At 46.7% G+C, this 26,955-nt stretch overlaps 1 protein-coding gene across 1 annotated transcript; it reads right to left on the bottom strand.

Moving 5' to 3' along the window:
• Nucleotides 1-451: 451 nt before the first annotated feature.
• Nucleotides 452-19,794, bottom strand: LOC123503486 (serine/threonine-protein kinase pim-3-like). The gene is made up of 5 exons (XM_045253309.1): nucleotides 19,501-19,794; nucleotides 14,722-15,227; nucleotides 9,937-10,143; nucleotides 8,218-8,386; nucleotides 452-4,684 (listed from the first exon to the last, which is right to left on the bottom strand). Exons 1-5 carry the CDS (start codon nucleotides 19,589-19,591, stop codon nucleotides 4,203-4,205), a joined length of 1,455 nt encoding a protein of 484 aa, XP_045109244.1. The 5' UTR covers nucleotides 19,592-19,794; the 3' UTR covers nucleotides 452-4,202.
• Between the last annotated feature and the right edge of the window lie 7,161 nt (nucleotides 19,795-26,955).

Below are 26,955 nucleotides of genomic sequence, written 5' to 3'. Positions count from 1 at the left end.
AGCGGGAACCAAGCTTTGATATTTTACGAGCTTTTTAGGTTGTGTGAATATCTATTTGGGCTGTATGTACATTTGATGCGCTGTATGGGTATTTTTTTTAATATATTGTGTTGGTAGATATGAGTATTTCCATTATGATGCTATAGTGAGAATATTCCCATTATTATGCAAGCTTGTAATGTATTTGTAATTGTTTATAGTAAGCTTTGTGAATATTTTCATTATAATAGTAGGGCACGTTTATATATTCTATGATTATTGTAGTGTTCGGTATCCAAAGTCTTCACCCTCTCCCTTTACTACTATGCCTCTGATCTTCCCATTTTACACTCAGCAAGGCCCCCGTGTATGGCCTCTCCCTGGAAACTAAACTGGCCAAACCAAGACAAGTAAACAAAACACCACATGAAGCAACTTAAAGTAAAGTAATGGTTACAAGAAAACAAAAACATCAAACTTAAAAATTTATTCATTACACATGGATTTTTTTACGTTTTTACAAAAATACTTCTTCTTACAAACATGATTTCCGGGAAATATTATATTTATACTTCATCAATAAATATAATACAGTACGACTTCTGAGACGGTAGACGAGCAAGGGATGAGACGCGTCGCTCAGGCCGGGACACACGCCGCTGCCAGCCCTCACACGCGTGACAGCAAAAAACCGACTTAAAAAATCCTGTGTGTGAATAATTTTCGCATGGAAACTAACGAAAATGCCTTTGACAAGAGACATGTACGTATGTAACACTACGACCAATGTTGAACGAGCCTAACATGATCTGAGAGAATGGTGAGCAGAGGAACGAGTGTTGGTCTGAAGGGAGTGGGAGGCGGCGGTGACTCGACCTCGCCCGCCAGCCACCCACCGGACCCCTAATACTGTGACGGCTCACACCCGGAGTGACACTGGTCTCAACACTGGTGGTGGTGGTCGTAGTACACTGAGGACAAACAACTCGTGCTCTGACTCTCTCTCTCTTATTTCCCTACCGTTCTCTCGCACATACAAACACACACACACACACACGCACACTTCACCGTCGTTTCACCGCTGAAAATCATTTTTATATGGAGACAAATAAAAAAAGGAGCAATAATAATAATCACACTCACATAAATATAATAAATATTGATATGATAATAATGATACTGACGGGGCCTCCTCGCACAGTACATGATGAGACAAGTCATTCATCAGACTTCACAGTACAATAAAAATAGGAACTTTGATATGGATTTTGGTGAACAAGAATTGCTTCCACGTATCTTACTGACAAAAGAGAGAAAAAAAAAAAGTAAACAATTCAATCCAAATTACTGACTTCGCTGAGAGATGATGGTTCTTGATTCCACTACAGCTTAAAAGTGTTGGAAGTATGGAACCACCCTCTCTCTTACACACACACACACACACACACACACACACTCTCTCTCTCTGATGCCCCTTTTGTGTTCCCTCTTGCAGGTGAAGACAACTCTGCACATCTTTTAGCACCTGATCAGATCATACCGATTTCTCTCTCTCTCTCTCGTTAAGTGGTCTGCTTGAAGGGAGGTCTTTACGTTGTATTGCCGAAGGAGCAGAACTGGCGGCCTCGATCCACCTGCCGGGCATTGGGGCAGGTTGGGAGTGAGGGAAGAGGCAAACGTATTCTTATCTCTTATGGTACAAAATGAAAGCTTCAACAAATTTTAAAAGCCACAATGATCTTTTGTTTCTTTAGCAATTGGAAAACGTAAAAACGAACACTAGAAGCTGGTGTACGTAATTAATTAACCTACAAGAGTAAAGAAAAAAATAACTCGCGTAACATTACTTTCTAATCTGCTCAAACAATACTAGTGTTAATAGTGTGGTGCTAATGGTTAATGTGTGCTATCACAAGTCACGGAGGCGAGACGGGGACCGAGTGCTGACTGGACACCGCCGCCCGCAGCAGCACCCTAGGCAGCGGGGCAAGGCTGGCCGGCAGTGTGTCCGCTCTCACTCTGTCCTCGCATTGGGGCAATGGTGGAGGTGTTTATGACCTGTCGCGCTGGGCAACAGCCTCAAGAGTACGTCTCCGTCAAGGACATTACTTTCTTTACGTCGGCAATGAATTAAAATAAAAAAAAAAGGTAGAGGTTGTGCTTCCTGTTAATTCCTTCCCTCGCGCACTTACAGATAAACAGATAACAGCCAAACATGAAACACTTTTCCAGTAGACACCATAGTTACCTCACCACCTAACGTAAAGTTTACTTCTTATCGACACTATGAGAGGGCTCACCACAGACAAGACTGACCCAGTGGCGCCGCCTCGCTGGCCGGGACTCATATCGAGCCTCCGTTGACGCCAAGTCGAGCGGACGATCACACTGGTCTTGTCTCAATACAGTGTCACCTCATACGGAGAAAAACAAGCTTTTATACAGCACAGGAACTCGGGGCAAAGGGAAGGTGTTCTTGGGAGTCTGGTCGGCTAAGGAGTGAGGGCGCCCACCAGACTTCCAAAAAGCAATGCTACCTGGAGACTTGATCAGCTGGACGTATACATCGATATAATAAGACTTAATAAATCTAAATTCATACCTTACCATAATTTACAACACAAATATACAGACGCACCTTTATGACGCACAGCGAGGATAAAGGCTGACTTAGAATGCATTACACGGAGAGGAAGGTTCCCGGAGGGGCGGGCGTGGCGGGGGCGCCTTTAGGGCTTAGCCTCCTGTTGGCGGAACACTTCACACTAGCGTTTGGTCCATCATATTCCATGAATATTACTGTGAATGCAAATAATTTGGTTTCAAAAAAAGGTGCTCTCGCCAGCAGGAGGAGACAGTCCCCCTTTGGCCAAGGCGTGCAGGAGGCCGCCCACCGCCCGCCCCGCCCCTCGGAGGCCACGAGGCGCTTCCTGAGCCGCGACAAACATACTCCTGACAGAATGGCAGACAGCAGTAAAACACGCAATGGTACACAAATTAATACAGAAAAATATTTCATACGAAAATTCCGCGACTCTTAGAGCCAAAATAAAACACTTCGAAATATCGAATACAATATTAGTGTTATTTTCAGCGAATGATCTGTAGCACCAGTGGACAAGATGATCAGGTCGCTCCAGTTGACACGGGACGCTGCGTGGCGTTCTCATGAGAAATTACATGGAGAATAATTAATGCAGGAGGAGACTGAGAGCATTTCCCGTAGCCAACCTTGGCTCCCTGATACCAGAGCGGCTCAGCCCATCAATAAATACAATAAATAATTGATCCATGATGTACAAGCGGGCAATGAAAGCAAACTCGAAATATACATCCAACACATACTGGGGTGACCAAGGTGATTTGTGGAATGTAAGGGTACGGGTGGTGAGGGGCTGGCAGGGTAGGAGGGAGGGACGGGGGAGGGGAGAGGGAGTGGTCGTGATGGGAGCCGAGGAATAAATACTAAAATTGATGGGGTTGAGAAAAAAAAAAAAAGTTGCAAGAAGAATACATACGTCCTCGTGATTTTCCAGGAAACCTTTTCAGTAAGAAGGTGAATGTCAGAGAATCCAAAGGACGTGGCACGTTTACATTCCATTTTTTATGTTCATTTGGGTTTTAAGAGACGGCGGCGAAACTTCTTATCAAAACCTGACACGACTACGAAAGATGTAAAGAAAAAAAGATTGGATCGAAAAACACAGGTGTAGAAAGGTCACCACTACGCCGGAAAGTGAGCAGCGAGCCTCACCTGGGCCGCTGCCGTCACCTGGTGTGGACCAACACGGCGCACTGACGGTCGCTGAGGCGTACCAGTGGCGCTTACACACACCACAATGTAACATGCTTGGATTAGAATGTTCTCGAAGCAGTTAACCGAAACTGCAACTCGAGAGCACAACGTAATTCTATGTCGCGTAAACGATAAAATGAAATAAAGGTAATGAATGCAAGGCAATACTAGGAGGTGAGAGGGTGTGATGGGTGATGCGGCTATGAAGTGTATCGCTCACTAAGATAACGACGATTGGACTTTGGTAGCTGGGCACTGATGCTGGATACTGACCGCGCATCCCTTGCCACCACGCCTTGCTTGGTCACGGACGCCGCCATCGGGGCGTCCACTACCACCAGCACACAAGCGTTTTAGTGCAGACAGTGGTGTCGGCGGTGGCAGAGGGCACGGACGTACACTAGCTGGCGGTTACCCGCCGTTGGCGTCACAATGTGGAGGGATGGGTGCTGTGAGGGGACGCCGAGATGAACTCCAATCTATCTTGTGTCCTGGGTGTGGGAGGCAGGGACCCCGAGCTATGAGAGGACCCCACTGATCCTAAAGAGCCTACCGGAGAGGTGACCGAGGTGTGGGGCATGAGTGAGGGAGCGGAGGCGGGCGCGCTGCGGGTTGAGATGGACCGAGTGAGGGAGTCCTTGTACCGGAACCACGAGTGATGCAGCATTTCCTCCAGGGTTGGCCTGTCGTCAGGCACCACCTGAAGGCAACACTGAATGAGACTGTTGCAATCCTCGGACACTTCAGGGCGGGTCACCACCTTGGCCTCCACGATCTGGTCTTCGTACTCGAAGGGAATGTCTCCATACACCAGGTCGTACAGTAGAATGCCCAGAGACCACACGGTGGCCGGGACGCCCTGGTACTGATTGTGCACAATCCACTCGGGCGGGGAGTACACCTTGGTACCTGAGGAAGAAAGAAAGGCAACATGACGCACTGCAAACCTTCACTCTCCAACATCACAAAACATTCAACACCTGCTGGCCTCATCACCACCGCCAAGGGCACCGATCCTCTCTTCCTGGCTGGAAAAAAAGACCTCTTAGTTAGTTCAACATTGGGTACAAGTGTCGGATTTCAGGAAGAATGGCCCACTGATCTCCCTTCAGGAACACACGGTCTGGACGGCTCATCAGTGGCGGCCACGGCTCCCGTCCTTACTTTCTTACTCCTCCAGACTCATGTAGGGAAGTGATGCTCCCTCTACACCAAACAACGAATAGCAAAATAGACACAATGTTCTGAATCGACTAATACGTCAAATATGAAGTGAACTCTGGAACTCAGGATAAGCGAGTCGCGAGTGTGTGTGTTTGTGTGTGTGTGTGTGTATAGTCCAGTCAGCCGTAATTTCTGCTGAGCTGTAGAGAGAGAGAGAGAGAGAGAGAGAGAGAGAGAGAGAGAGAGAGAGAGAGAGAGAGAGAGAGAGAGAGAGAGAGAGAGAGAGAGAGAGATAATTTCAACAAAGATCGACTTTTTGCCGCGACAACTTACCGACAGACACTTGCTTCTACATGACTAGACAGACAACCGAGTGAAAGTAGCCGATAGATACTGTGCCAACGAGTCTGGGCTTTCCATCTTATACTGTATTCACACACATACACATACATACACGGGACGCACGCTCTCTCTCTCTCTCTCTCTCTCTCTCTCTCTCTCTCTCTCTCTCTCTCTCTCTCTCTCTTCCATCAAGCCACCACCAGCACCACCTCTGAATTCTATTACGAGTGTCATAATCAGCGACACGTGGGTTAATCGATATAAACGGACGAAGCAACTAGCGCAGAGGGAGGCGGTGGGAGGAGGGACCGGGGCTGGCTGGAGGAAGATAACGAGCAAGTAAAGGGATGGTTGCTCAGAGCCTTAATTAATGAAGCGAGAGGAAGGGAGAGGGATACGCAAGATGCTGAGAAACTCCCCAGAGCATTGCAGCCTATTGGTACCTTGGGAATATAACAGAGAGAGAGAGAGAGAGAGAGAGAGAGAGAGAGAGAGAGAGAGAGAGAGAGAGAGAGAGAGAGAGAGAGAGAGAGAGAGAGAGAGAGAGAGAGAGAATTAAATCTATATTGTTCTAAAAAAGTAAAGGTCTTTTTAAGAAAATAAACAGAACAAGTGACAATTGAGAGGAGTAAGATATTTCTCTCGCTGTACAAGTTTTTGCAGTGATATTAAAACCATGTAGGCAAAGATCATGCAATAAAAAAACACTACGAGACAGAGACAGAGAGAGAATGCAGCAGACTTTCGTAATTTCCTTTTTTATATATTCCCAGAGTAAAATAGCTGAACGTAGAGCGCCGCCAGTAACAGAGAAGTAAAAAACAAAAAACATGTGCTTTCTAATCTGCTGCAAAGAAGGAGTGGGTACGGTACGGAAGACGCCGAACCGCCAGCCAGTCAGCCAGTCAGCCGAGGCATCCACCCAGCCTGCTCCTTTCCTTCACAGAGGCATTAGGTTCACTTATTCTCTCTTCACGCCGCGTCAATTTTCACGTTCCGTCGCTGAGAGAAGAGATATGGTGCTAAGATGATCCTCGCGGCGCAGTTGTGCGGAGAGGAAAGCGGGGAAAAAATAATGAGAATGGAAGATGAAATGCAAACAAGGGAGGAGTGTTTTACTTCCACTCCCTCATGGTGGACAATGCTTCCGACGACACTCCTCTTCCTCCTCCACCTCTTTTTTCTCTCTCTCTCTCTCTCTCTCTCTCTCTCTCTCTCTCTCTCTCTTCCTCCTCCTTCCCATACCATTCCTGTCAACATGAATTTACTCAGAAGAAGAAGAGGAAGAAGAAAGGATCCTTATCACCAGGTTGTCTCCATGCTGAGAGAGAGAGAGAGAGAGAGAGAGAGAGAGAGAGAGAGAGAGAGAGAGAGAGAGAGAGAGAGAGAGAGAGGTTAACTGACACACCTGTCCGAGGCGCTATGGCAAAGATGCAGCCTCGACACATTTCGTTAATGGATGACGTGCACCTGAGCAGGCCATCACCAGGTGTCACAATATTGAGATGGTGCGAGCTAACATTAGACTGGCGAAAGGAATTTTACAGACATGATGCTGGTAAACACACACACACACACACACACACACACACACACACACACACACAACACAGGTACATACACATACACACCCACGAAACAGGTCACCACAAACACACACGCCTCAAAACAACTGAAAATAACCTTGGAAGCTGACAGGAGTGCGTTAAGATGCTTGCGAAAGACTGCATATAAAAGAAAGGCTCCCAGTTGAGCGCCGACGTCGTTTAAAATTAGCACACAATGCATGGCTCAACAGCAACAGCAGGAGGAAGAAAGACACACACACACACATATACAAGACAAGAAGGGAGAGAAGGAGGGAGCCACTGTCTTTTCCCTACGTTCTTGCTTAAGAGATTTCCATAAAAGAACAATGAATATACTTCTTAACCTCCCCGGAGCCAGGACAGGAAAGGAGCGAGAAGAGAAAAAAAAAATTTAAATACCGCCTGTTACGAGGGACATAGGTTAACACATAGAAAACCACAGGTAACCGAGACGTGACCAGGTAAGTGTGTATGTAAGGGGATATAACAAAGGTGAGGGCAAGTGCTACACATTACAGAAGGACAGCCAGGTAAGGAAAAAAAAAAAGGACAAGTATATGCAGGGAGAAAAAAAAAGAAGTGGTTGTACGTGTGTCACAGCAGCATCAGGAGTTACGTTATTATTCCCTCTGAACGTCACAGGAGCGCTCGTCTTTTACAGTGTGTTTAGTCTTCGGCGTCTTAAGCTTCATCTTCACCTGGTCCTCTTCCTCCTCCTGATGTCATTAAAAAGTACTTGAGCCTCCTTCGTGTGGTGTAAGAGTGTATGAGTGAAAGCTTTGAAAGTAGGATGCTACGAGAGAGAGAGAGAGAGAGAGAGAGAGAGAGAGAGAGAGAGAGAGAGAGAGAGAGAGAGAGAGAGAGAGAGAGAGAGGTTCATAAGAGTCTATTCGTACCAACCAACACACTTTTAATCAATCTCTTGGATCACCTGCTCCCTTAGTGGTGCGTCACTCGACAGGTGGATGGGGCAGGTGTGACGTGGAGGAAAGCGGCGCGGACTTGTCGTGGCGTAACTTCTAGATAGGCGCTTCTTAGGTAAGCGTTCACACACGTCACGCTTGTAATGCTTAGAATGTGCGATATGTACTGTGTGTGTGTGTGTATAACGAAAACAATATCACCTCATAACAACAACAACAATAATAATAATAATAATAATAATAATAATAATAATAATAATAATAATAATAACAATAATAATAATTAATGGCCAAGGAAAACCAGGTTAGGGCAACGATGACATCAAACCAACAGTTTTGAAATGCAATTAACACCACCCGCACCCTGGTTTCCTTCCTTCCCCATCAATTAACACAGTAAAAAAACACTAATAACAACACTCACCCTCAAAATCTGTATAAATCTTGTCCCTGATGAAGAAGGCGCCGGAGCCGAAGTCAATGAGCTTAAGTGTGACTCGGCCGTGTCTGTCTGTGGTGACCAGAAGATTCTCGTCCTTGATGTCACGGTGGATCACTCCCGCCGCGTGGCAAGCCATCACGATGTGCAACACCTGCAGGGGAGAGGAGGAGAGGGTAGGTGAGTGGATGAAGGCTCATGGAGGAGTGGGAGAAATATAGGAGAGGTAACTTAAGTGAGCGAGTGATTGAGTGAAGAAAGGAGAGGAAGATAAGCGTAAATCATCTGCATTAGGAAGAGGAAAGAATGTATAGAAAAGAGCATATCAGGGAGTAAATGAGAGGAAGGCAGGTAGGTTAAGGGAAAGCTGTGGCAGGTGGAGAATAGACAAAGTTGACGTGGAATGATAAAGAAAATCAGAATGGTGTTACTATGGGTGAACAGGAAAATTTCACGTACACTACTATTACAAATTAGTGTTATACTTTTTCCCATGTTAAATAATGATTCTGAGATATGCAGTACTCCATATTATCTTCATGAAACAGCGTTTTCGTATTTGGACTGTATATCATGACATCGTATCTCACTTAACCATAACTTTTAGTCAAATTGAGCACGAATCTTAAAAAAAAAAAAATACCACTATCATTTAATCATCCTCTCAACACTGAAGGTCAATATAAACAATAAGCGATAACTAAATGGAATCGCACATCAAATCTAGCTTTCCTGTATCTTTCTCTGTGATCATGAACTAATAACTGTGACATTTGATACCGCAAGATAACCTACATATGTGAGGTCAAGGAAGCTGCAATTGACTTCTCACGAATCATGCTCTTATTATCTCCATCAGACACCAGCGCAGCACATGGCCAAGATGTGTTTTTTTTTCTTCTACTTCTTTATCATCTAGATCAACAAGTATATCCCCTTAGTTACAGAAATAGTGGTAGTGGTGGTGGTGGTGATGGTGGTAGCAGCGATTCTCTTCATTTTACACCATTCATATCTCTTTCCAGGAATCTATTACACACATACGCCTTCCCGTTTTCCTTAGCACTAATAAGACTCTTACAACTCCACACAGCTTCCTAATAAGTAGTCATTTAAGAGACGAGAGTACACACACACACACACACACGAACTCCTAACCTCAAGCCACGTGATCTCAGAGGCGGCCAAAATAGCATCTATCTTTCAGACCTACGTACACGTTTTGAGTCCGAACAGTGCGGACTTTAACCTGATCCCCAAAACATTCTCGTATTTCGCTTTCCTTCTTTCCATGGCGGCCTTTACAGCATGAACTTGGGGGACACTCACGAGAGCTATAATCAAACTTCGTACTAGTAAATAAATATCGTCAATGACAACACTACATGAAAGACAATTATGTTCACCAGCACAGAGCCGTTAGATATGAAGCATCAAGGCAGAGAGGAATGATTACAAAGTGTTGACGTTGCTGGCGAGCTTGTCCTTGGTTAGGGCGCCGCCACTAAGAGAATCTCCACACGCCCCTGCTTGGTCAATAACCCAGAACAAGGCTGCACCACTCAGCCAAGGCCACCAGACGCCATGGGGCAATGTCCTTTAGGAACAGCGACACATACTGACGACCCTAACTACGTTCTAATTTTGAAGATTCTGCCTGGCTTCGTCTCTCTCTCTCTCTCTCTCTCTCTCTCTCTCTCTTACCTGCAGCATCAGATCTCGCGCCTCGTCCTCGGGCAGGGGGCCTCGCTCCGTCACGTACTCGTAGAGGTCCTTACAGGGCTCAGGCCGCTCCAGGATGAGGAGAAACGAATGTTCCTTCTCCACCCAATTGAGGATGCGGACAACCTGAGGGATGTGGGCCACCCGCAGCAGCAGGGCCACCTCGAGAGGCACCCGCTTTCCATGTACCTGAAGGAGAAGAACAACAACTTGTTTATTGAAGGTTCTATGAATTATACAAGTATATTACAGTTATAAGTCACTACAAAAGCTTAAGTCTTCTAAAGAGAAACGACATGAGCGGAGGATCTATTTATAACTGAAAGTGTGTCAGTACGAGGCTATCAAACTCATCAAGTACTTGTAACATACTGCTCAAGTGTATGTGCGCCTTGCTAACCACAGACAAACCACAGAAGAGGAAGATCCACTCGTGTTAGATGTTACTAATGGGGGAGGGAAAGAGGGAAGGCCGGAGGGAGGGTGGGAGGGACGCGAGGGGAGGAAAGTACCGTCATGATCTTAACCTACCGCAACGCGCGCAGTAGTACGATGGACGAAACAGTAGGACGCTTTTCTTGAATAGACACCCAAGTGGACTGTTTAATAAATGTAGAATAGCAAGTGCCGTCATTTCATTACACGGGGCGATACTTTACGATTGACAGATCAAATGAGACACAGCAGACCCCAGTTGGCATCGTGGTAGGTTTCGTAATATTCAAACCGTCCGGCGCTGCATACTTCATTGTTTGTTGGTTCTGTGGCGTGTATTGCATAGGAAAGTAACCGGCGATCTCCACAAACATCTCCGAGGAGTTGCCTCGCTGTTGTGGTTCGCGTTACAGTTTCGATAAGATTTTTGTTGTTGGACACGCTAAACTCTTCTGGTTATTGACATTACCGACAAACAGACGAGGAGAGAGAGAGAGAGAGAGAGAGAGAGAGAACGCCACTTATGACCACCACCACCACCACCATCAACATCGATCACTGTAATATATATAGCCGCACTAAAACCACATTCATTTCTACTTCAAACTTTGCCCCCTCTTACTTACTTCTCTATTATGGTGAAGGGCACTCGTCGCCTCGCTCGTCTCTCCCTCAGGCACTCCAACTAGACTACTTTAGGCATCAAATTTATACCACACAATACGAACGACGGCTACGGCGGCGGCGGCGGGCTGCGTAGGGGAAGCTTAAGGGGGACGGGAAAGGAAGAGAACAGGGGGCGGAGCGTCGCAGGGGAAGCTACACACCAACGCTACGCCACCTCAAGGTCACTCACCCCGCCGAAGTTCCCCTCTTGCTGGTCGGAGTCGGACGCCACTCACCAACTCCCCTTCCCGCCCGGTCCCTCTCGTCATCCCCCCAGGTTAGTCACCCTCCCTTTTCTCCCCTATTCGACGTTACCACTTCCCTCTAGTCTCTCTCTCCCTCTCTCTCTCTATCTTTCTCTCTACATACACTCTTTTTCCATCTTCTCGTCTCTCTTTCACGCTGCTAAAGTTCTGACGCACAAAACTAGGTAAATATAACTCAAAACAAACATTCAATTCAAGGCGACAAGTTAGCTAAGTTTCCATGATAAATAATTAGATACCAAGCCGCGTCCCTTCTGCTCCCGCCGTTACAGAGCCTGAATAGCAGTCGTAGGCCCCCCATTCTCAGCCACCCTCCCTTCCCAGCTGGCGCGAACGGAGGTGGGGATCCTGAAAGCGGAAACCCTCCCTGCCTCCCTGCGTCCCTGCGTCAGCCAGCCGCCCGCGCCGTGTACTCTGGCGGGAAGCAGCACGTGCGTGACGAGCCTGACGACTGCCAGGATGAAGGAAGGGGAGCAGCAGAAGCGCGAGAGGGGGGGAAGTGGGGAGAGAAGAGAGCGAGCGAGTGAGCCAGAGCCAGCTATGTAGCCTACCTCCCAGCCCTCCAACAGTCCAACTACTCAGAGAGAGAGAGAGAGAGAGAGAGAGAGAGAGAGAGAGAGAGAGAGAGAGAGAGAGAGAGAGAGAGAGAGAGAGAGTAATGGAAAGGTTTAATATCTGCTACATGAGAAATAAAAAGTACCGGATGAAACGAAAAGTCATAATGATGTACAATACAAACCACAAACTTAGACCGACATTTTCTAGTAAAGGCTGTATTAATTTCCCCGCTGCTGAAGGTCATTAATCGCACACCTGAGTTGAAATTACATCCCTGCTTAGGCCTACTCCACCAGGTACATCTCAAAAAAGACCTGTAACACTAACAGAGAAACATCAACTTAGAGGAGAACGACGCCATCTCAAACAGGATCTAACGCACCACAACTAAGCCCTGCGGTGGTGTTTCTTCTGTAACCTTTACCACGACACTCAGTCCAGTGCCGCCGAGACGCCGCCATCCGCCGCCACACCTGCCACTGTCGCGCCACCTGTTCCGTGCGAGGCGTGAGCTTAATCCCTGACAGACGACGACCCGCAGGCGCCAGGGGAAGTTACTTTCTCGTCTTGACGTGAACATCGAGGGGAGAGGGAGCTTCAACTCGTATTCAATAATGCGGAGAAAGATGGAGGGTGTACGTAGTCACAAAGATCGCTGCTGTCGTCCTGCTCTTTCTACAATTGATGAATTACTAAAGGTTAGGCAAAAGTCTTGAAAAGTGTTGTTGTTCCCTTCTTAGAATAATGGACAACTGAAGAAGTTCTTGCCTTCCTCTTCTCCGTTCTACTCCTTTTGTCAGGTAGAAAACTCTAAAGCTACACCCGAACACTTATCCAAACACCTAGCACTCGTAACCTAACCATTTGTTGCCGTTAGCTACAATAATACTCATGTCAATGGCCGGTAACGCCAACGAGTGTTGGTAGAGTTCAGGAACGCCAGTGACGCACAGAATTCCTAAGCAGTGGTAGCTACTGTCCGGCACGGGGAGACTCCTTCAGGCGAGCGTCCAGCATCCTACCCAAGGCGAAACAGTGATCTCAAGTTACCGTTAGCATCGAGAAGGGAAAAGAGGCCGTGACAGAAAGGCAGCGGAGGGGAGATGACGGAACTAAATTGAAGGAAGGAGTCGCTCTAGTCTTTTCCTTTCCACCTACACGAATGGTTCCTCTTTCTATCTCCCTCTGTCTGATTACACGAAATCGTCATTACGTGAGAGGCATAAACACCTCCTCTCTTCCCGCGCGGCAAGGGAATCAAAGAGAGATAATGGCACTTCTCCATTCATTGTGCGTATCAGGTGAGACAGGCGGCAGCAACAAGGAGTGTCCCGGCCTCCAACGGGGCGGAAGTCAGGTTCAGGGTGGGCTGGGTGATAGGAAGGACCGCCACGAGACCTTCACCAGTCGCCACTCAATGCTCACTCCACAACGCTACGTAGAGTTGAGAGAGAGAGAGAGAGAGAGAGAGAGAGAGAGAGAGAGAGAGAGAGAGAGAGAGAGAGAGAGAGAGAGAGAGAGAGAGACTATAGACAAATATATATTAATAGGGCGAGGTAAGGCTTAAATGCACTGCGTATCAGCGTCTGGAATCCAGCACCTTGGTGGAGTAAAGGCCGCCTGGACCAGGTGGACGCAGTGCCTCTCCACCAGCCAGCCCTTCGGAGACCCACGGACCCTCCTAACAACCTTCATTCTCAGCCAGCGAAAATAAAACAGGTGGAGTCCGGTGACTGGCCTAATAGGATAATTCGACCCCGAGAGAGAGAGAGAGAGAGAGAGAGAGAGAGAGAGAGAGAGAGAGAGAGAGAGAGAGAGAGAGTCCTTCCTAGAGACCCTGTTCGCTGCAAACCTCGATCCTCAAGACACAAGTTAGTAACACGCTACGCCATAACTCCATTAGTAGGCCACACACGCCACGAGGCCTAGCTAACGCACGTGCAATGAAAGGAAGGCTCAAGTGTGCGTGTCCATCGCTACTATACACATCGCACCCGTCGGCCTAGATTTCTTCAGAGTTGGCATAGCGAGGTTGGCCTCTACAGACGGGCTCAAGGTGCTGGTGGTGGTGGTGGTGGTGCCTCCTGGTTGCCATACGCACGATATTTCCACACGAACCACGGTCTGATTCGTAGGCACTGGTGACACTTTACGCCTCGCCACGCACGCAGCAAACTCGCCCCAATGACAGCCGGGGCGGAGCGAGGAGCGCCGGAGAAAAGTGAACTCAAAACATCTGCGTCGATTGAAGTCCAAGAGTGACGCAACCGGTGAGAGTAGGCGAGCAGGTGCACCGCGTTACACCTGCTGCTACACCTGCGTACGGCGGCGGCAGGTGGGCAAGCGCGGAGGCCAGCGAACAAGAGAGAGAGAGAGAGAGAGAGAGAGAGAGAGAGAGAGAGAGAGAGAGAGAGAGAGAGAGAATGTGATAAGAAACGGTTTACTTTCTCTTACCAAGTAAAGTGAAAGTCACCCAGAAGGCAGCAAATACTGGCAAAACAAACTTAATCTTTACACGAGTCTCATCTTTTCTAAATCCAATAGCACGAATAGAGGAAAAGTAAATCCCTGACTGACACTTGAAGTAACCTCGCCAGAACCCATGAAAGTAAGTCCGTATTGCTTCATCGCGGCGCAAGGATAATAGCTTCGGCCGTGAACGAAAGAAGGACGCACGTCTGCCACTGCCTTCCTGAAACACAACACCTGCAAGTTTACAAGCTGCTATATTGCTATCAGGTGCTGTTCACAGTTCAAAGGGATTACAGAAGACCCCGGAAAGCCTACTCTGTGTGACGCCTGACGAGGGAAAATAATAAAAACAGATATAGAGATTACTTACCACTCCCCAAGCTGGCACGCGGTCCTTGGCTATTGACTTGATGGCTACAGGCGCTCCATCCTTCACCCTGTTGCCGGAGTACACGGTGCCAAAACCTCCTTTGCCCAGAACCTTGGAGACAACTTTGCCCTTCTCATCCACCGTCTTTTCCACTCGGTACAGCCTGTCCGATATCCCTCCACCGTCATCCTCGTCCTCATCATTGTCGAGGATTGGTGGGCTGGGCCGGGGGGCGGGGATGTGGATGTAGTGGTGGTGGTAGAGCAGTGGGGCGGCGTTGGGGGCGTGACCCACGTTGGGGCAAAGCGGCGCGTGGTTTTGGCCTGCGTGGATTAGATGTGGGGGGTTGTTGGTTGTGTTGGTGGAGGCGCTGGTGGTGGCCGGGTGATTGCTATTATGGGCATGCTGCTGCTGCTGCTGTTGTTGTTGTTGCTGTTGCTGCTGCTGTTGCTGCTGCTGCTGAGGCTGTGGCTGCTGCGGCTGTGGGTGGTGCTCCCGAGGCACTGCTGTGGAAGAAAGCAAAAAAATACATAGGTGAGTCACACTGACAGGAACTGGGTCAAGGCAACTATATTCTTCCTACACCTGGACCTATATCTAACTCCTACGCGTGGTGATCGTCGCTCCAACAACAATACGTGTTATAAAGTAGCGAGTGGCGTTCCCACCCGTACTCCACTTGACCTAATGGACCACATTCACCTGCTGGAGCAATGCGATGCGCGCCGCGGCGGAACGATTGTAAGCCAAGGACGAGCATGGTAAACAAAACACCACCATGAAGGAGAGAGTTGGGAAAATATACTACGAAAACAATCCTCGAGAGAGAGAGAGAGAGAGAGAGAGAGAGAGAGTGGCTAGACTGTACTAGATCAATAGAATGACGGGGAGCGTGCGTGGGCGGGGTCTGGAGGGGAGTACCTACTGCGTCGGCCACCTCAGAACACCTCCCTCTCCCTCCATCTCGTCTTGCTCCGGGTAGGCCTCGCTCCCTCCCTGTCTCGGCCTCACACAACTTACCTACTTTGCATCCGGCACAGCGACGCAGGAGCAGCTCGAGGCCACCCATAAGCTGATCGGTGGTCGCGTGCCCCACTTTCGACAGTCTGGCATCACCCCCAACCTTCCCTCCACACCACCTCCCTCCTCCCTCTTCCACCTGCCGACGCAACTCTTTATCGGAATCAAGTCTTTTTTTTTCTCTCTCCCTCGGTCTTTTCGCAGTTTTCAGTAAGGTGGTTTGAGGTGGTGTTTATTCGCTCACTCCCTCTTTCTTCTCCTCTTCAGTCACTTATATCAAAGACCAGAATAGCACTGAGGTTTGTCTGCGGTAAATAATCGTGTTTACATCCCCGAGCCTCGTGTCTGGTCAGTGTGTGTTGCTGCGAGGAAAGTCATATGGTGTCACTTTCTTCCCTTCCTCCTCTTCAATATCCGTTTCAAATGTCGGCCGCAGATGAGACAAACGAACATAATTTTTGGTCTCAGTCCGAGATTCTGCGTTGATTAATTCGGTTGACCTAGTTTCATCAGCGCCGTGGCCCTCATTCGCAAGGCCTCTTCGCTTTGTCTCCTCTTGTCGCAACCCACCTGCTCGTCTTCTTCCTCCTAATATTCCCGTTTCTCCTTCTTCCTCGTCTTATCACATCCATCTGCTCCTCTGCCTCTTTCTGATACACCTTTTCCTGCTTCTAAGTACACAAACATACAGTCTCGTCTAGCTACTCTCTCTCTCTCTCCCTTTCTCACACCTGTACATCACCCACACACCGTCATCAAGTGCGCCGCTACTTTGGACGAATCGTAGTCTGTGTTACTTCCACAACTTTCACTTCTTCCACTTCCCTCTCTACCTGCAGCAGCACCGCGCTCTCACCACTCACTCACACACACACACACACACACAGAACATAGCAAATTAACTTCCTTCCTCATTTGGGGCGCAGCAGTTGCCACGTGCAATTCACTCTCAGAAGAAAATTGGCTTGGGAATTTGCAGAAGGGGGAAGGAGAAATTAATAGTGGAAGGTGTTTCTGTCTCAGCACCTACGTATAGTAATTACACCTCAAAAGCCCCCAGAAAAGTGTACATGTGTGCGTGCGTGCGTGCTGTGTGTGCGTGTGTGTGTGTGTGTGTCAGTGGTACAGTAATCGAAAGACACCAGTGATTTTTGCTTTACCTCTTCCATCAGTCAGTCAGTCTGTTATTACGACCTCGTCCTTGTAAGAGAGAGAGAGAGAGAGAGAGAGAGAGAGAGAGAGAGAGAGAGAGAGAGAGAGAGAGAGAGAGAGAAAAGGGGGCAGAAAAGAGCGTGAATGCTAGTGCGAGGGATAGAAACGAGTGAAAGTTAGCTGGGAATGAATATGAATGAAAAGGTAGAGTTAGTCCCACAAAATATGAAAAAAAGTTAAGTTTCCTAGAGAGAGAGAGAGAGAGAGAGAGTTGAAGTACGACCACGAGACTACGAACTGTTCCTGGAGAGTTAGAAGCAGACGGGGTAGAAAGGAGAAGTGTCTAAAGGGACTGTAAGAGAAGGAAGAATAGCAGCAGTAGTAAAAAATAATAGTACAAGGTAAGTTTGGAAAGCATGAATGTACTCGACTGCGGAAGCTTTCATCTAAACAGCAACAGGAAGAATTGAACTGTGAGTCAATTAAAGATGAAGATGGTAACTTAAATTTGCCATAACAGTATCATCCAACCTTTATGCCATCTCTCTCTCTCTCTTTTTTTTTTACCTGGAAAGCTTTCTACCTACCTTCCTTTCTTCCCAGCTGCTCACGTTACCTACTTCTCTCTCTCTCTCTCTCTCTCTCTCTCTCTCTCTCTCGCTATCTTTCCTCCTGCTTCTCTTGCTTCCTTTCTTCACCGTCTCCGTTTCCACAGTACTTCCTTTCCCTTGCACTACGCTGCGTATAACTTAATGCAACATGCTTATATACTCCACATCTTGATCACTACCTTCAAAGCTACTGGGGAACAAGTTATATACATTTTATGGCCTCACGTGGCTATATCGGATATATAAATACATCGATGCAACGTGTCAATACTTCAATACTGGTTGCCATTAACGGTGACGATATGTTGGTGTTTCCTGCTTGGTGCTGCCGAGTAAGACTTATCATCCCCACCCGGAAAGTACTGCGTGCTACACCCAATCCTCCCACGCTCCTTCTTCCTCCCTCCTATTCCCCGGAAGACGGCTGGTGTGGAGGAGGCCTGGCTGAGAAGAATACACGCAGTCAAGTGTCCTGAACCAAGGCTGTCTATTTAGAGCACTTGATCAATAAAAGAGAATAACCGTCGCACTCTCTCCTTTAACTTTGGCCAGGATGGGGTCAGGGCAGGTAAAGGGAGAGCAGGAGGGGGGCTAGCATGTATGTACGTACGTAAGCATGTATGTATGCTCCGTATGTTTGCTGCTATTTACGTCCAGGTAGTGCTGGCGCCGTGCACAGGTCCGGCTCTAGATTAAAAAGGTCCTGTGTGTGCTTTCGATTCATGCCCTCGAAAAATAACTTTGGGCACCAGAGCTGAAAGGTACAGAGCAATGACCAGACAAGTGTAGGTCCTCCTAACTCGTTCAGTCTGCTTGTCTGCCTACCCCCTCTTTCCCCCAGTTCTTAACCACTATCCCCCCCCCCTTCAACCCTGCACCTGGACGGACAGCCACCTCGTCGCGTACTAAGGACGGAGCTATTTTAAGACTGCGGATGGTGGCGGAGGGCGAGGCCAACTAGCCACCACCAGCCTCCGTCACTTTCTTCATGCCGCTCATAGACGAGAGAGAAAATGTGTTACGCTGCGCCATGCTTCTCGAGTACTGTGTCTCGAGAGGCACTGTGCTGGGGAGGTATGGTACCAATTGCCAGAAGCTAGTGAGAGTCAGTCGTGGAGTTTTGAGAGAGACTTCCCTTCCCTAATATCTCAACACGAGTGACCCTTTTCCTGTAATCACAACTACGACACATGACTCCCTCCAAGCAACAGCAGCACACTTTCTTCCCTCCCTAAGCATGAGTATATCACACATGCAATCAATGTGCGTGACACGAAGGCATGGCTAAACTGCCCCGTAATCTGGGTGTCCTGGATACCTCAGGGGGCGACATACACAAACTTTTCCATCACCCACTACTACAGCCACACGTACTCTGCCACACCAGCCACCCCTCCCCTGCAGTACGCCACTCCATACCATGCAGGGGCAAAATTTAATGCACGACCCCCTGACCTACAAAATACAATCAATGACCTCATTCAGCCCTTCACCACTACGATTCACGCGATACTCTTCGTTTATTCCCGCCCTCACTGCCCAGGTCCCTCACCATGCTAGGGCAGCCCCTGTCACGCCCCCAGACTGCGCCTTACGTTCCAATAAACAGTGGATTCCGGGCTGGCCATAACAGGCACCCTGGGCTGGCCTTGCGTTGGGTCGGGAGTAGGGGTGTGGGAGCGGGACGGAGATGCGGAGGGAGAGGGAGGGGAGGGGTGGAGCAGGCGGAGCAGCGACCTACTTCACTCCTCCCACCTCAACTCCGTCCTTGCCTGCCCCTAATAATTCTATATTGCCCAATAACACAAGTACATCACAACACTGTGACGGGAAAACCTGCATAGGAACAGCAAGCTGGAAGGCGTCGCTACACTCCTCTACTCCTGTACATGCAGTGCTGGCTCCAGCGACGTTTTCTCGTACCCTCACACCCCCGTTACCCAAGCACGCCCACCCCAATAACTTATAGTAGAACACGTAGTGCAGTAATACTTACCGTTGATAACAGGTTTGGGCTTGGATCTCTCAACCGACAGGGTCAGGTTTGAATTCTGGGAGAAGACATTGAGCACCCTCTGCATCAACATCTTGGCGGATACCTAGTAACAACTCACGAACAGTTCTAAACACGCAGAATATCTAGTTAAGTTAAAGTCGCAATGTTGCATTTCCTAGACTGCCGCAACATCAACACATCCTCCATATGGCGTAAGTTTACGTGGCACGGTGCAAAGAGTCACTGCCGCACTGCGTCCTCAACGCACCGAGTCCAGCTTACTACTGACTGTTTTGGATTCGACTTACAACCTTTCACCGTCCGTTGCGCCAGTAGGAAAAGCCCGCGGAGCAGCTGCCTGAAAGGAAACACCTTCAAGACTACATTCTCACTTACAAACTTTTGCTATATAATAAAATGAAGTTAATGATACATTATTTCATATAGGTAGAACCATTTAATAAAAAGAAATAAGACAGTTCAATGTACGGGTGACATCTGGGCACTACTTTATCACGTGGGCGTAATGTTTACAACAGTGAATGTGAGCGGTACCACGGCCATATGACGTCATCACATCGGAACGCGAGGTAAGAGGTCTCATAACACCAACACCTGGAGACCTGCTTTGCTCCTTCTCGAGCTCGCCACACAAAAGTCTTGAATGGACAAGTTATGAGAGGGACATTTGGTAAGCAATCCCAGTATTTTACAGCGTGTTTCCTTTCCTCAAACCGAAGCTTTCTATCAAGTATAGAGTTGAGTCCCACACGTGTGAGTGGAAGAGCTTGGCAACCTAGTCGAGCCCACGCATGCGCCGCGGAGGGGATGTCAGGATGCCACCATTTACCAGTCTCTCACCGTAACATCATCGCACCTGAGCGACAATCTGTCGCAATTTTACACATGGCCTTTATTACAGTATATATTGCAAGAATTTGATCAACGGTGGTGTTTGCCTACCATGGGCCTGTAGTCACTGGGGACGAGGAGAGAAGCTTAATATGGCTCTTCATTCAGTGTTGGGAGAGATAAGAGAATCGATAGTGGCGGCCAAATACGTCGTGTTTTACCGTAGACATTTTAACATCAACGTGTTCCTGAACGTGACTCCACAACGCTGCCGCTTATGATGAGAAGACGCAGAAGAATGAAACGTAAAATATGAAGAAGCAAATGGAATTGTAATTGTAGTAGTGTAGTAGTAGCAGTAGCAGTAGTAGTAGTAGTAGTAGTAGTAGTAGTAGTAACAATGATAATAACAATAAGAGCAGTGGAAGTTACTCGGGGAACAGTTGAGAGGAAAAATAATAACAAGCGCCACAGGAAGGCGTCTGTCTTTCCACGAATACGTAAAACAAAAAAGAAGAGGAAATCCAACAAACGAATCAGAAAAGAACAAAATCATATCACGAGGACGGGATGACACACACACACACACACACACACACACACACACACACACACACGTGTGAAAAGAAATAATAGCACAATATTACAAAGCTTAAATATGTTCTATGATGCAAAACCTGCTGCGTATATTGTCATGATTCATCCTGCGTATGGAATGTTGTAACGTCAATTGTGTGAGGGATAGCCGGGTTTGCTTCACTTAGCCCAGTGCAAACCAGTAACTCATAACTAATGGTACGTATTGTACTTACATACTGCGCACTGAAAATTCTTGTCAATGATAGTAGTCGTAGTCGTCGTCGTCGTCGTGGTCGTGGTCGTCGTCGTCGTAGTAGTAGTAGTAGTAGTAGTAGTAGTACGTGGGGCGAAGGAGTAGTTTACTAAAAGCAGTAGTAGTAGTAGTAGTAGTAGTAGTAGTAGTAGTAGTAGTAGTAGTAGTAGCAGTAGTGAGACGAAGGTATGGTTTAATAAAAGTAGTAGAAGTAGTAGTAGTAGTAGTAGTAGTAGTAGTAGTAGTAGTAGTAGTTGTTGTTGTTGTTGTTGTTTGTTGTTGTAATTATTGTTGTAGTAATTGTTGTTGTTGTTATAACGTACAATAACGACCAGGAATGAGAGAGAGAGAGAGAGAGAGAGAGAGAGAGAGGCCAAGATGAAACCACAGGTACACAATATCATAAACAAATCACATACAACAAATAAACAAGACACAAATATATAAACAAAATCACCTCACACACTTGAATAAATCGTGGACATTTAAACAATTTAGAAGCAAGAGCAGGAACAAGATCAAGAACAAGATCGGGAGCAGGAGCAGGTTGACCCCCGCCTCACCCCGTTTGTGATATAAACATGACTTGTCCTTACGTGCAGCCGAGTCACATGTTCGGGCGGGTGCGAGTGGCTGGGGCGGGACGGGGTGAGGGCACCATGGGGAAAGGGTTCAGGGGGGGAAAGGAAGGTTCATGAGACTCGACGAGGAGGGAGAAGAGAGAGGGAGGAGAGTGAGGGAAGGGACGTGGGGAGTTGTATAAGCATTGAGTAATGAGAGAGAGAGAGAGAGAGAGAGAGAGAGAGAGAGAGAGAGAGAGAGAGAGAGAGAGAGAGAGAGAGAGAGAGAGAGAGAGAGAGATTCTTTGGATTAGAACGGTACGGCAAGAAAAGGGAGCAAAGAGAACATCAGAAGAAAGTGAGTGTTCATATTAGAAGGACAGTCGATAAGGAGGAGGAGGAGGAGGAGGAGGAGGAGGAGGAGAGGAGACGAGGAGACGAAGAACACAGATGCACAGAGAGAGAGAGAGAGAGAGAGAGAGAGAGAGAGAGAGAGAGAGAGAGAGAGAGAGAGAGAGAGAGAGAGAGAGGTGTAAATAAAGAGTAGAAGAGAAGGGAACGATAAATGAGTAAGCCAGAGAGAGAGGCGGAGAGGAGAGCAGAGGAAAGAAGCAGCATCACAACTTTGCTATTTCCTGTGCTAGTAACTGGAGGTGTCTGGCATCTACACTCCCCGCCACGCTCCCTAAGTTGCTGGGTTTTCCAGACACCCTGCTCCTTCCCGCCGCCCCATAGTGTGTTGACAAACAAACCCCCGCGCCTGAAGGAAATGACGTACGCTGCCGAGGAGGAGGAGGAGGAGGTGGTAGCGGTGACAAACTTTCCCTGCGTCGGCCAAAGTGACAAGATAACGATCGTGTTGTGTCCACTTAATGATGATGATAGTAACGATGCTGTAGTAGTAGTAGTAGTAGTAGTAGTAGTAGTAGTAGTAGTAGTAGTAGTAGTTGTTGTTGTTGTTGTTGTTGTGTAGCAATAGTAAAAAGGAATTGTTATCGTTATTCTTGTTGATTATGATACTACTACTACTACTACTACTACTACTACTACTACTACTACTACAACTACTACAACTATCATTAAAACTACAACTACTACAACCGCAGTACACAACATCAGTAATAACAACAAACAACACGAAACTACTTTCCATATGCATTGAGAAGAGGAAAGAGCGAGAAAAGGAAGAGAAGGAGGTGGAGGAGGAGGAGGAGGAGGAGGAGGAGGAGGAGGAGGGTAGAGAATCCTTAAAATCCATTAGCCTCAAAAAATCCATCACACAGGGAGATGAGAATCCGAGAACTGACGTAAGCAAGCCCGGAGGAGGAGGAGGAGGAGGAGGAGGAGGAGGAGGAGGAGGAGGACACTTGTAGGAAGAGTAGAGGAGGAAGGAAGAGAGGAAGACATAAGGGAATTCCACTGACTATATTAAAACGCAGTTCGTTATTGAGAGGAAATCCCAGTTGATGAGTAGATACTCTCTCTCTCTCTCTCTCTCTCTCTCTCTCTCTCTCTCTCTCGTGCCCTACATAGTGTACCTGCCTTCAACGTATTTCCTAGAACGAGAACGACTAGGCAGGCAACGGAAACAGTCTTGCGTAAGGGTACATTGCAACCTACGCTATGAGAGAGAGAGAGAGAGAGAGAGAGAGAGAGAGAGAGAGAGAGAGAGAGTGGGGTAGGGGTAAGGAAGAAGTCGAAACGTTTCAGTGCATCACTAGAAACAACAAATCGGACATTGCCACTTAGTGTTAAACGGTGTAAATTTGCTCTCTCTCTCTCTCTCTCTCTCTCTCTCGTAATAGACACGTTTTCTTTTTTCTCCGTGTATCTTTATCGTATCAATTGAATAATAACAAGTGGAACGTTCCTTCTATTATCTTACATTTTCTCTATATCTCTATTTTCTTTTATTTTCCTATTTTCATTGGACGTTTTCTTTATTTTCAAACTAGCTCCTTATTTTTCTGTTTGTTGTTGTTGTTATTGTTGTTGTTGTTGTGTTGATGTAGTTGTTTTAGTGGTAGTGGTGTTGGTGGTGGTGATGGATCTTTTCAACGACAATAGCAATAATATCACCACCACCACTACCAACAACAACAACAACAACAACAGCAACAACAATCTGCGCAACACGACTCCATGCAGTAAAGTGGTGTGGAGCTGAAGTCGTGACCCTCTGACCCAGAAATGCAGAATCAAATATCACCGGCAAAACCAACAATAAGAACAAGAACTAAAACACCACTAAGCGTATTGTAGTAGTAGTGATAGTAGTAGTAGTAGTAGTAGTAGTAGTAGTAGTAAAGTAGTGGTAGTGGTAGTAGTAGTAGTAGTAGTAGTAAAAGTAGTGGTAGTGGTAGTAGTAGTAATAGTGGTAATAGTACTGGTAGTAGAAGTTGTGGTAGTAGTAGTAGTAGTAGTAGTAGTAGTAGTAGTAGTAGTAGTAGTGATAGAATCATTTTTTTTATCATAATGCCTTCGAAATGAAATTAACTTTCAGAAATGTACTAGTCATCATATTGAGAGCAGTATGTAGAAACCACTTTTACAACTGAGTTTCCATACTCTTAACACATAAAAAAAAAACATTAGTAGTAGTAGTAGTAGTAGTAGTAGTAGTGGTAGTAGTGGTGGAAATAATAGTAGTAATAATGATAGCAATAGAGATAAGAGCAAGGGATGACTGGCGACATATAACTCTTACACAACAACATTGACTGCGGTGTTTCTATTCTTGCTCTGGTAATTTTGAGTCCTGTGCTCGCCTCGGAGGTATGCACCCCTTCCTCCCCCCTTTGGTGAACTTTTTTGGCCACTGTGCCCCTGACGGACGGCATTAGCAAGGCCAACCCGGGACACTTAGAGGGAATAGGTGTATGTGATTGTCCTTCACTTTAACACAGGGTCATAATTTTTGCTCCCCGTGTTGTCGTTGGCTTGGATAGCGATCATCCCACTGTGCTACCAAGGTCTTCTCTTCCTCCTCTTCCTCCTCCTCTTTCTCTACCTCCTCTTCTTGCTCGTACATCTCTGTACTCTAAAAGAAATGAATATAGATAGAAAAATAAGAAAAATAAAAGCTTTCACATCACCTTCGCATATCTCTCTCTCATTATCATCTTCCTCCCTCTCCTCCTCCTCCTCCTCCTCCTCCTTTCTCTTCTCCTTCTCCTCCTCCTCACTTGACAGCCCTAAAAGGTGTTTGTCTCTCCGCCTACCTCTTCTCCCTCCTCGTCTTCCTCCTCTTCCTCTTCTTTTGGCTGCCTTTCCATTTCCCATCGACAAAATGAAGAGGTGAGAAGGTTCTTTTGCCTCTCCCTCTCTTCCCAATGCCTTACGTAACTGCTACTACTACTACTACTACTACTCTCTCTCTCTCTCTCTCTCTCTCTCTCTCTCTCTCTCTCTCTCTCTCTCTCTCTCAAACCTTTCATCATCATCCATTTTTCATCGATCTAAACACTTCGTCAATATTTGCCGTTCGTCTAATTTGAATTTTTTTCCCCTTTTTTTCCTTTTCAGTTTCCCCTTTTTTTCCTGTCCATTTTTCAATCCCACTTCACTTTTCAGCTGTGATTTCTTTTTTTTTTTCTCTCTCTCTCTCTCTCTCTCTCTCTCTTGCTCTGGTTCTACATCTCCCCCTCTCACTCACTCTCTCTCTCTCTCTCTCTCTCTCTCTCTCTCTCTCTCTCTCTCTCTCTCTCTCTCTCCTTCAACACCATTAGTAGTCAATCCAGAACACCGGTGTCGTTTCAACAAATCGTTATTTTTTCCTTCTTCTTTAGGCCTTCAAAAAAATAATCTGTTACCCACTACTTCATTTCACGGCCTATTTATCAAGTCTCTCTCTCTCTCTCTCTCTCTCTCTCTCTCTCTCTCTCTCTCTCTCTCTCTCTCTATAAGCGAGGCCCTTAAAGCTTCTAGACTGTTATGAATTATTGTGTTTACCGTGTGAATGCTGAAGCCGAAAAGAGGAAGAGGAGGAGGAGGAGGAGAAGGAGAAGGAGGAGGAGGAAAGGTAGGAGGAACATACTGTCGATTGAACTATCCCTCCCTAAAGGCTCTCTTTCTCTCTCTCTCTCTCTCTCTCTCTCTCTCTCTCTCTCTCTCTCTCTCTAGTCACATTCATCTCTTCGTCACGTGCCTTGTCTTTTTCATTTAAGCAGCAAAATAGACGCCCGAGTAAAACAAGGATATATTTGACCAGAATTAATGGGCACGCCACGAACATTATTTTAAGTCGTACTCTATCATCGTCCGCAAAAAGCCACGTTAGTATTGGCAAACGAGCAACAACACCGTCGAGAATAAACCTAAACATTGCCAATCCAACCTTCACTGCTTTCCTTATCTGTGTTCACGAGGTTTGCAAATGCGTCAGTACTCTGCTTAACCCCTTCAGGACTGGGACGCATTTTTACCGTGAGTTTTGGGTGTGATTGGACGATTTTATTTGCATTAGGAAGAGTCTATGGAGGTCAGAAGATTACTAGCCAGGGTCTTCACTATTTTAATACCTAATTTAAGTTTCTAATGCTCTATAAAATCGCCAGATAGTAAGCAGAATTATAATGGAAACGCGCCATGGTGCTGAAGAGGGTAAGTTGGTAAATTTGTACTATTTTAACATTACTTCTGCCTTATATTTTACTGTTTCACTTTTTTTTTTTTTTTTTTTTGAGGTGGGTGGTTAAACTTAATGAAGTTTTTGCCTTTTTTTGTGGTATGTTTTTTTTATTCTTCCTGTATAAGTTTGTGGCAAAGCTTCTGTTTTCTGTTCGTCTTTTCGTAACGCATCTCAATTACACAGAATCACTTTTCTATAATTTTTCTAGTCAGGGAATCTGGCCAAAGGAAAAACAATGAATATGAATAAGAAAAGAAAAAAAAAAAGTACTTGCTTACCATACTGTTAAAGAAAACCTGCTTTGATTTTTGCCGTCGAGACAATCTTATCTTGCATTTCTGTTCGTATCCTGACTATTGACCTGCATCACATTATCACATTACTAGTCCATGCCAAGAAGAATTTACGGAAACTGTTTGACTGAAAGAGAGAGAGAGAGAGAGAGAGAGAGAGAGAGAGAGAGAAGGAAAGCAAAGCCACGTATACACACGAACACCGGCAAAGTACCAAGTAAAACATCAAAGGCGACAGTGGTGGTCATGAAAGTCAATGTGAGAGACAAGCAGAGGTGAAGGGCGAGA

Source organism: Portunus trituberculatus, chromosome 14 (assembly GCF_017591435.1).
Source record: "Portunus trituberculatus isolate SZX2019 chromosome 14, ASM1759143v1, whole genome shotgun sequence".
In the NCBI taxonomy this organism is placed as follows: Eukaryota; Metazoa; Arthropoda; class Malacostraca; order Decapoda; family Portunidae; genus Portunus; species Portunus trituberculatus.
This window is presented reverse-complemented; position numbering and strand designations above follow the sequence as displayed.

Bases quoted from the DNA above. Each gene is read 5' to 3' on its own strand.
- LOC123503486 (XM_045253309.1), bottom strand. From the start codon at position 19,591: ATGTTGATGCAGAGGGTGCTCAATGTCTTCTCCCAGAATTCAAACCTG. The intron at 15,228-19,500 runs GTAAGTATTACT...TTTCTTCCACAG, and splicing joins GCCCAAACCTGTTATCAACG to CAGTGCCTCGGGAGCACCAC. The intron at 4,685-8,217 runs GTGAGTGTTGTT...TTTCTTCCTCAG, and splicing joins GATTTATACAGATTTTGAGG to GTACCAAGGTGTACTCCCCG.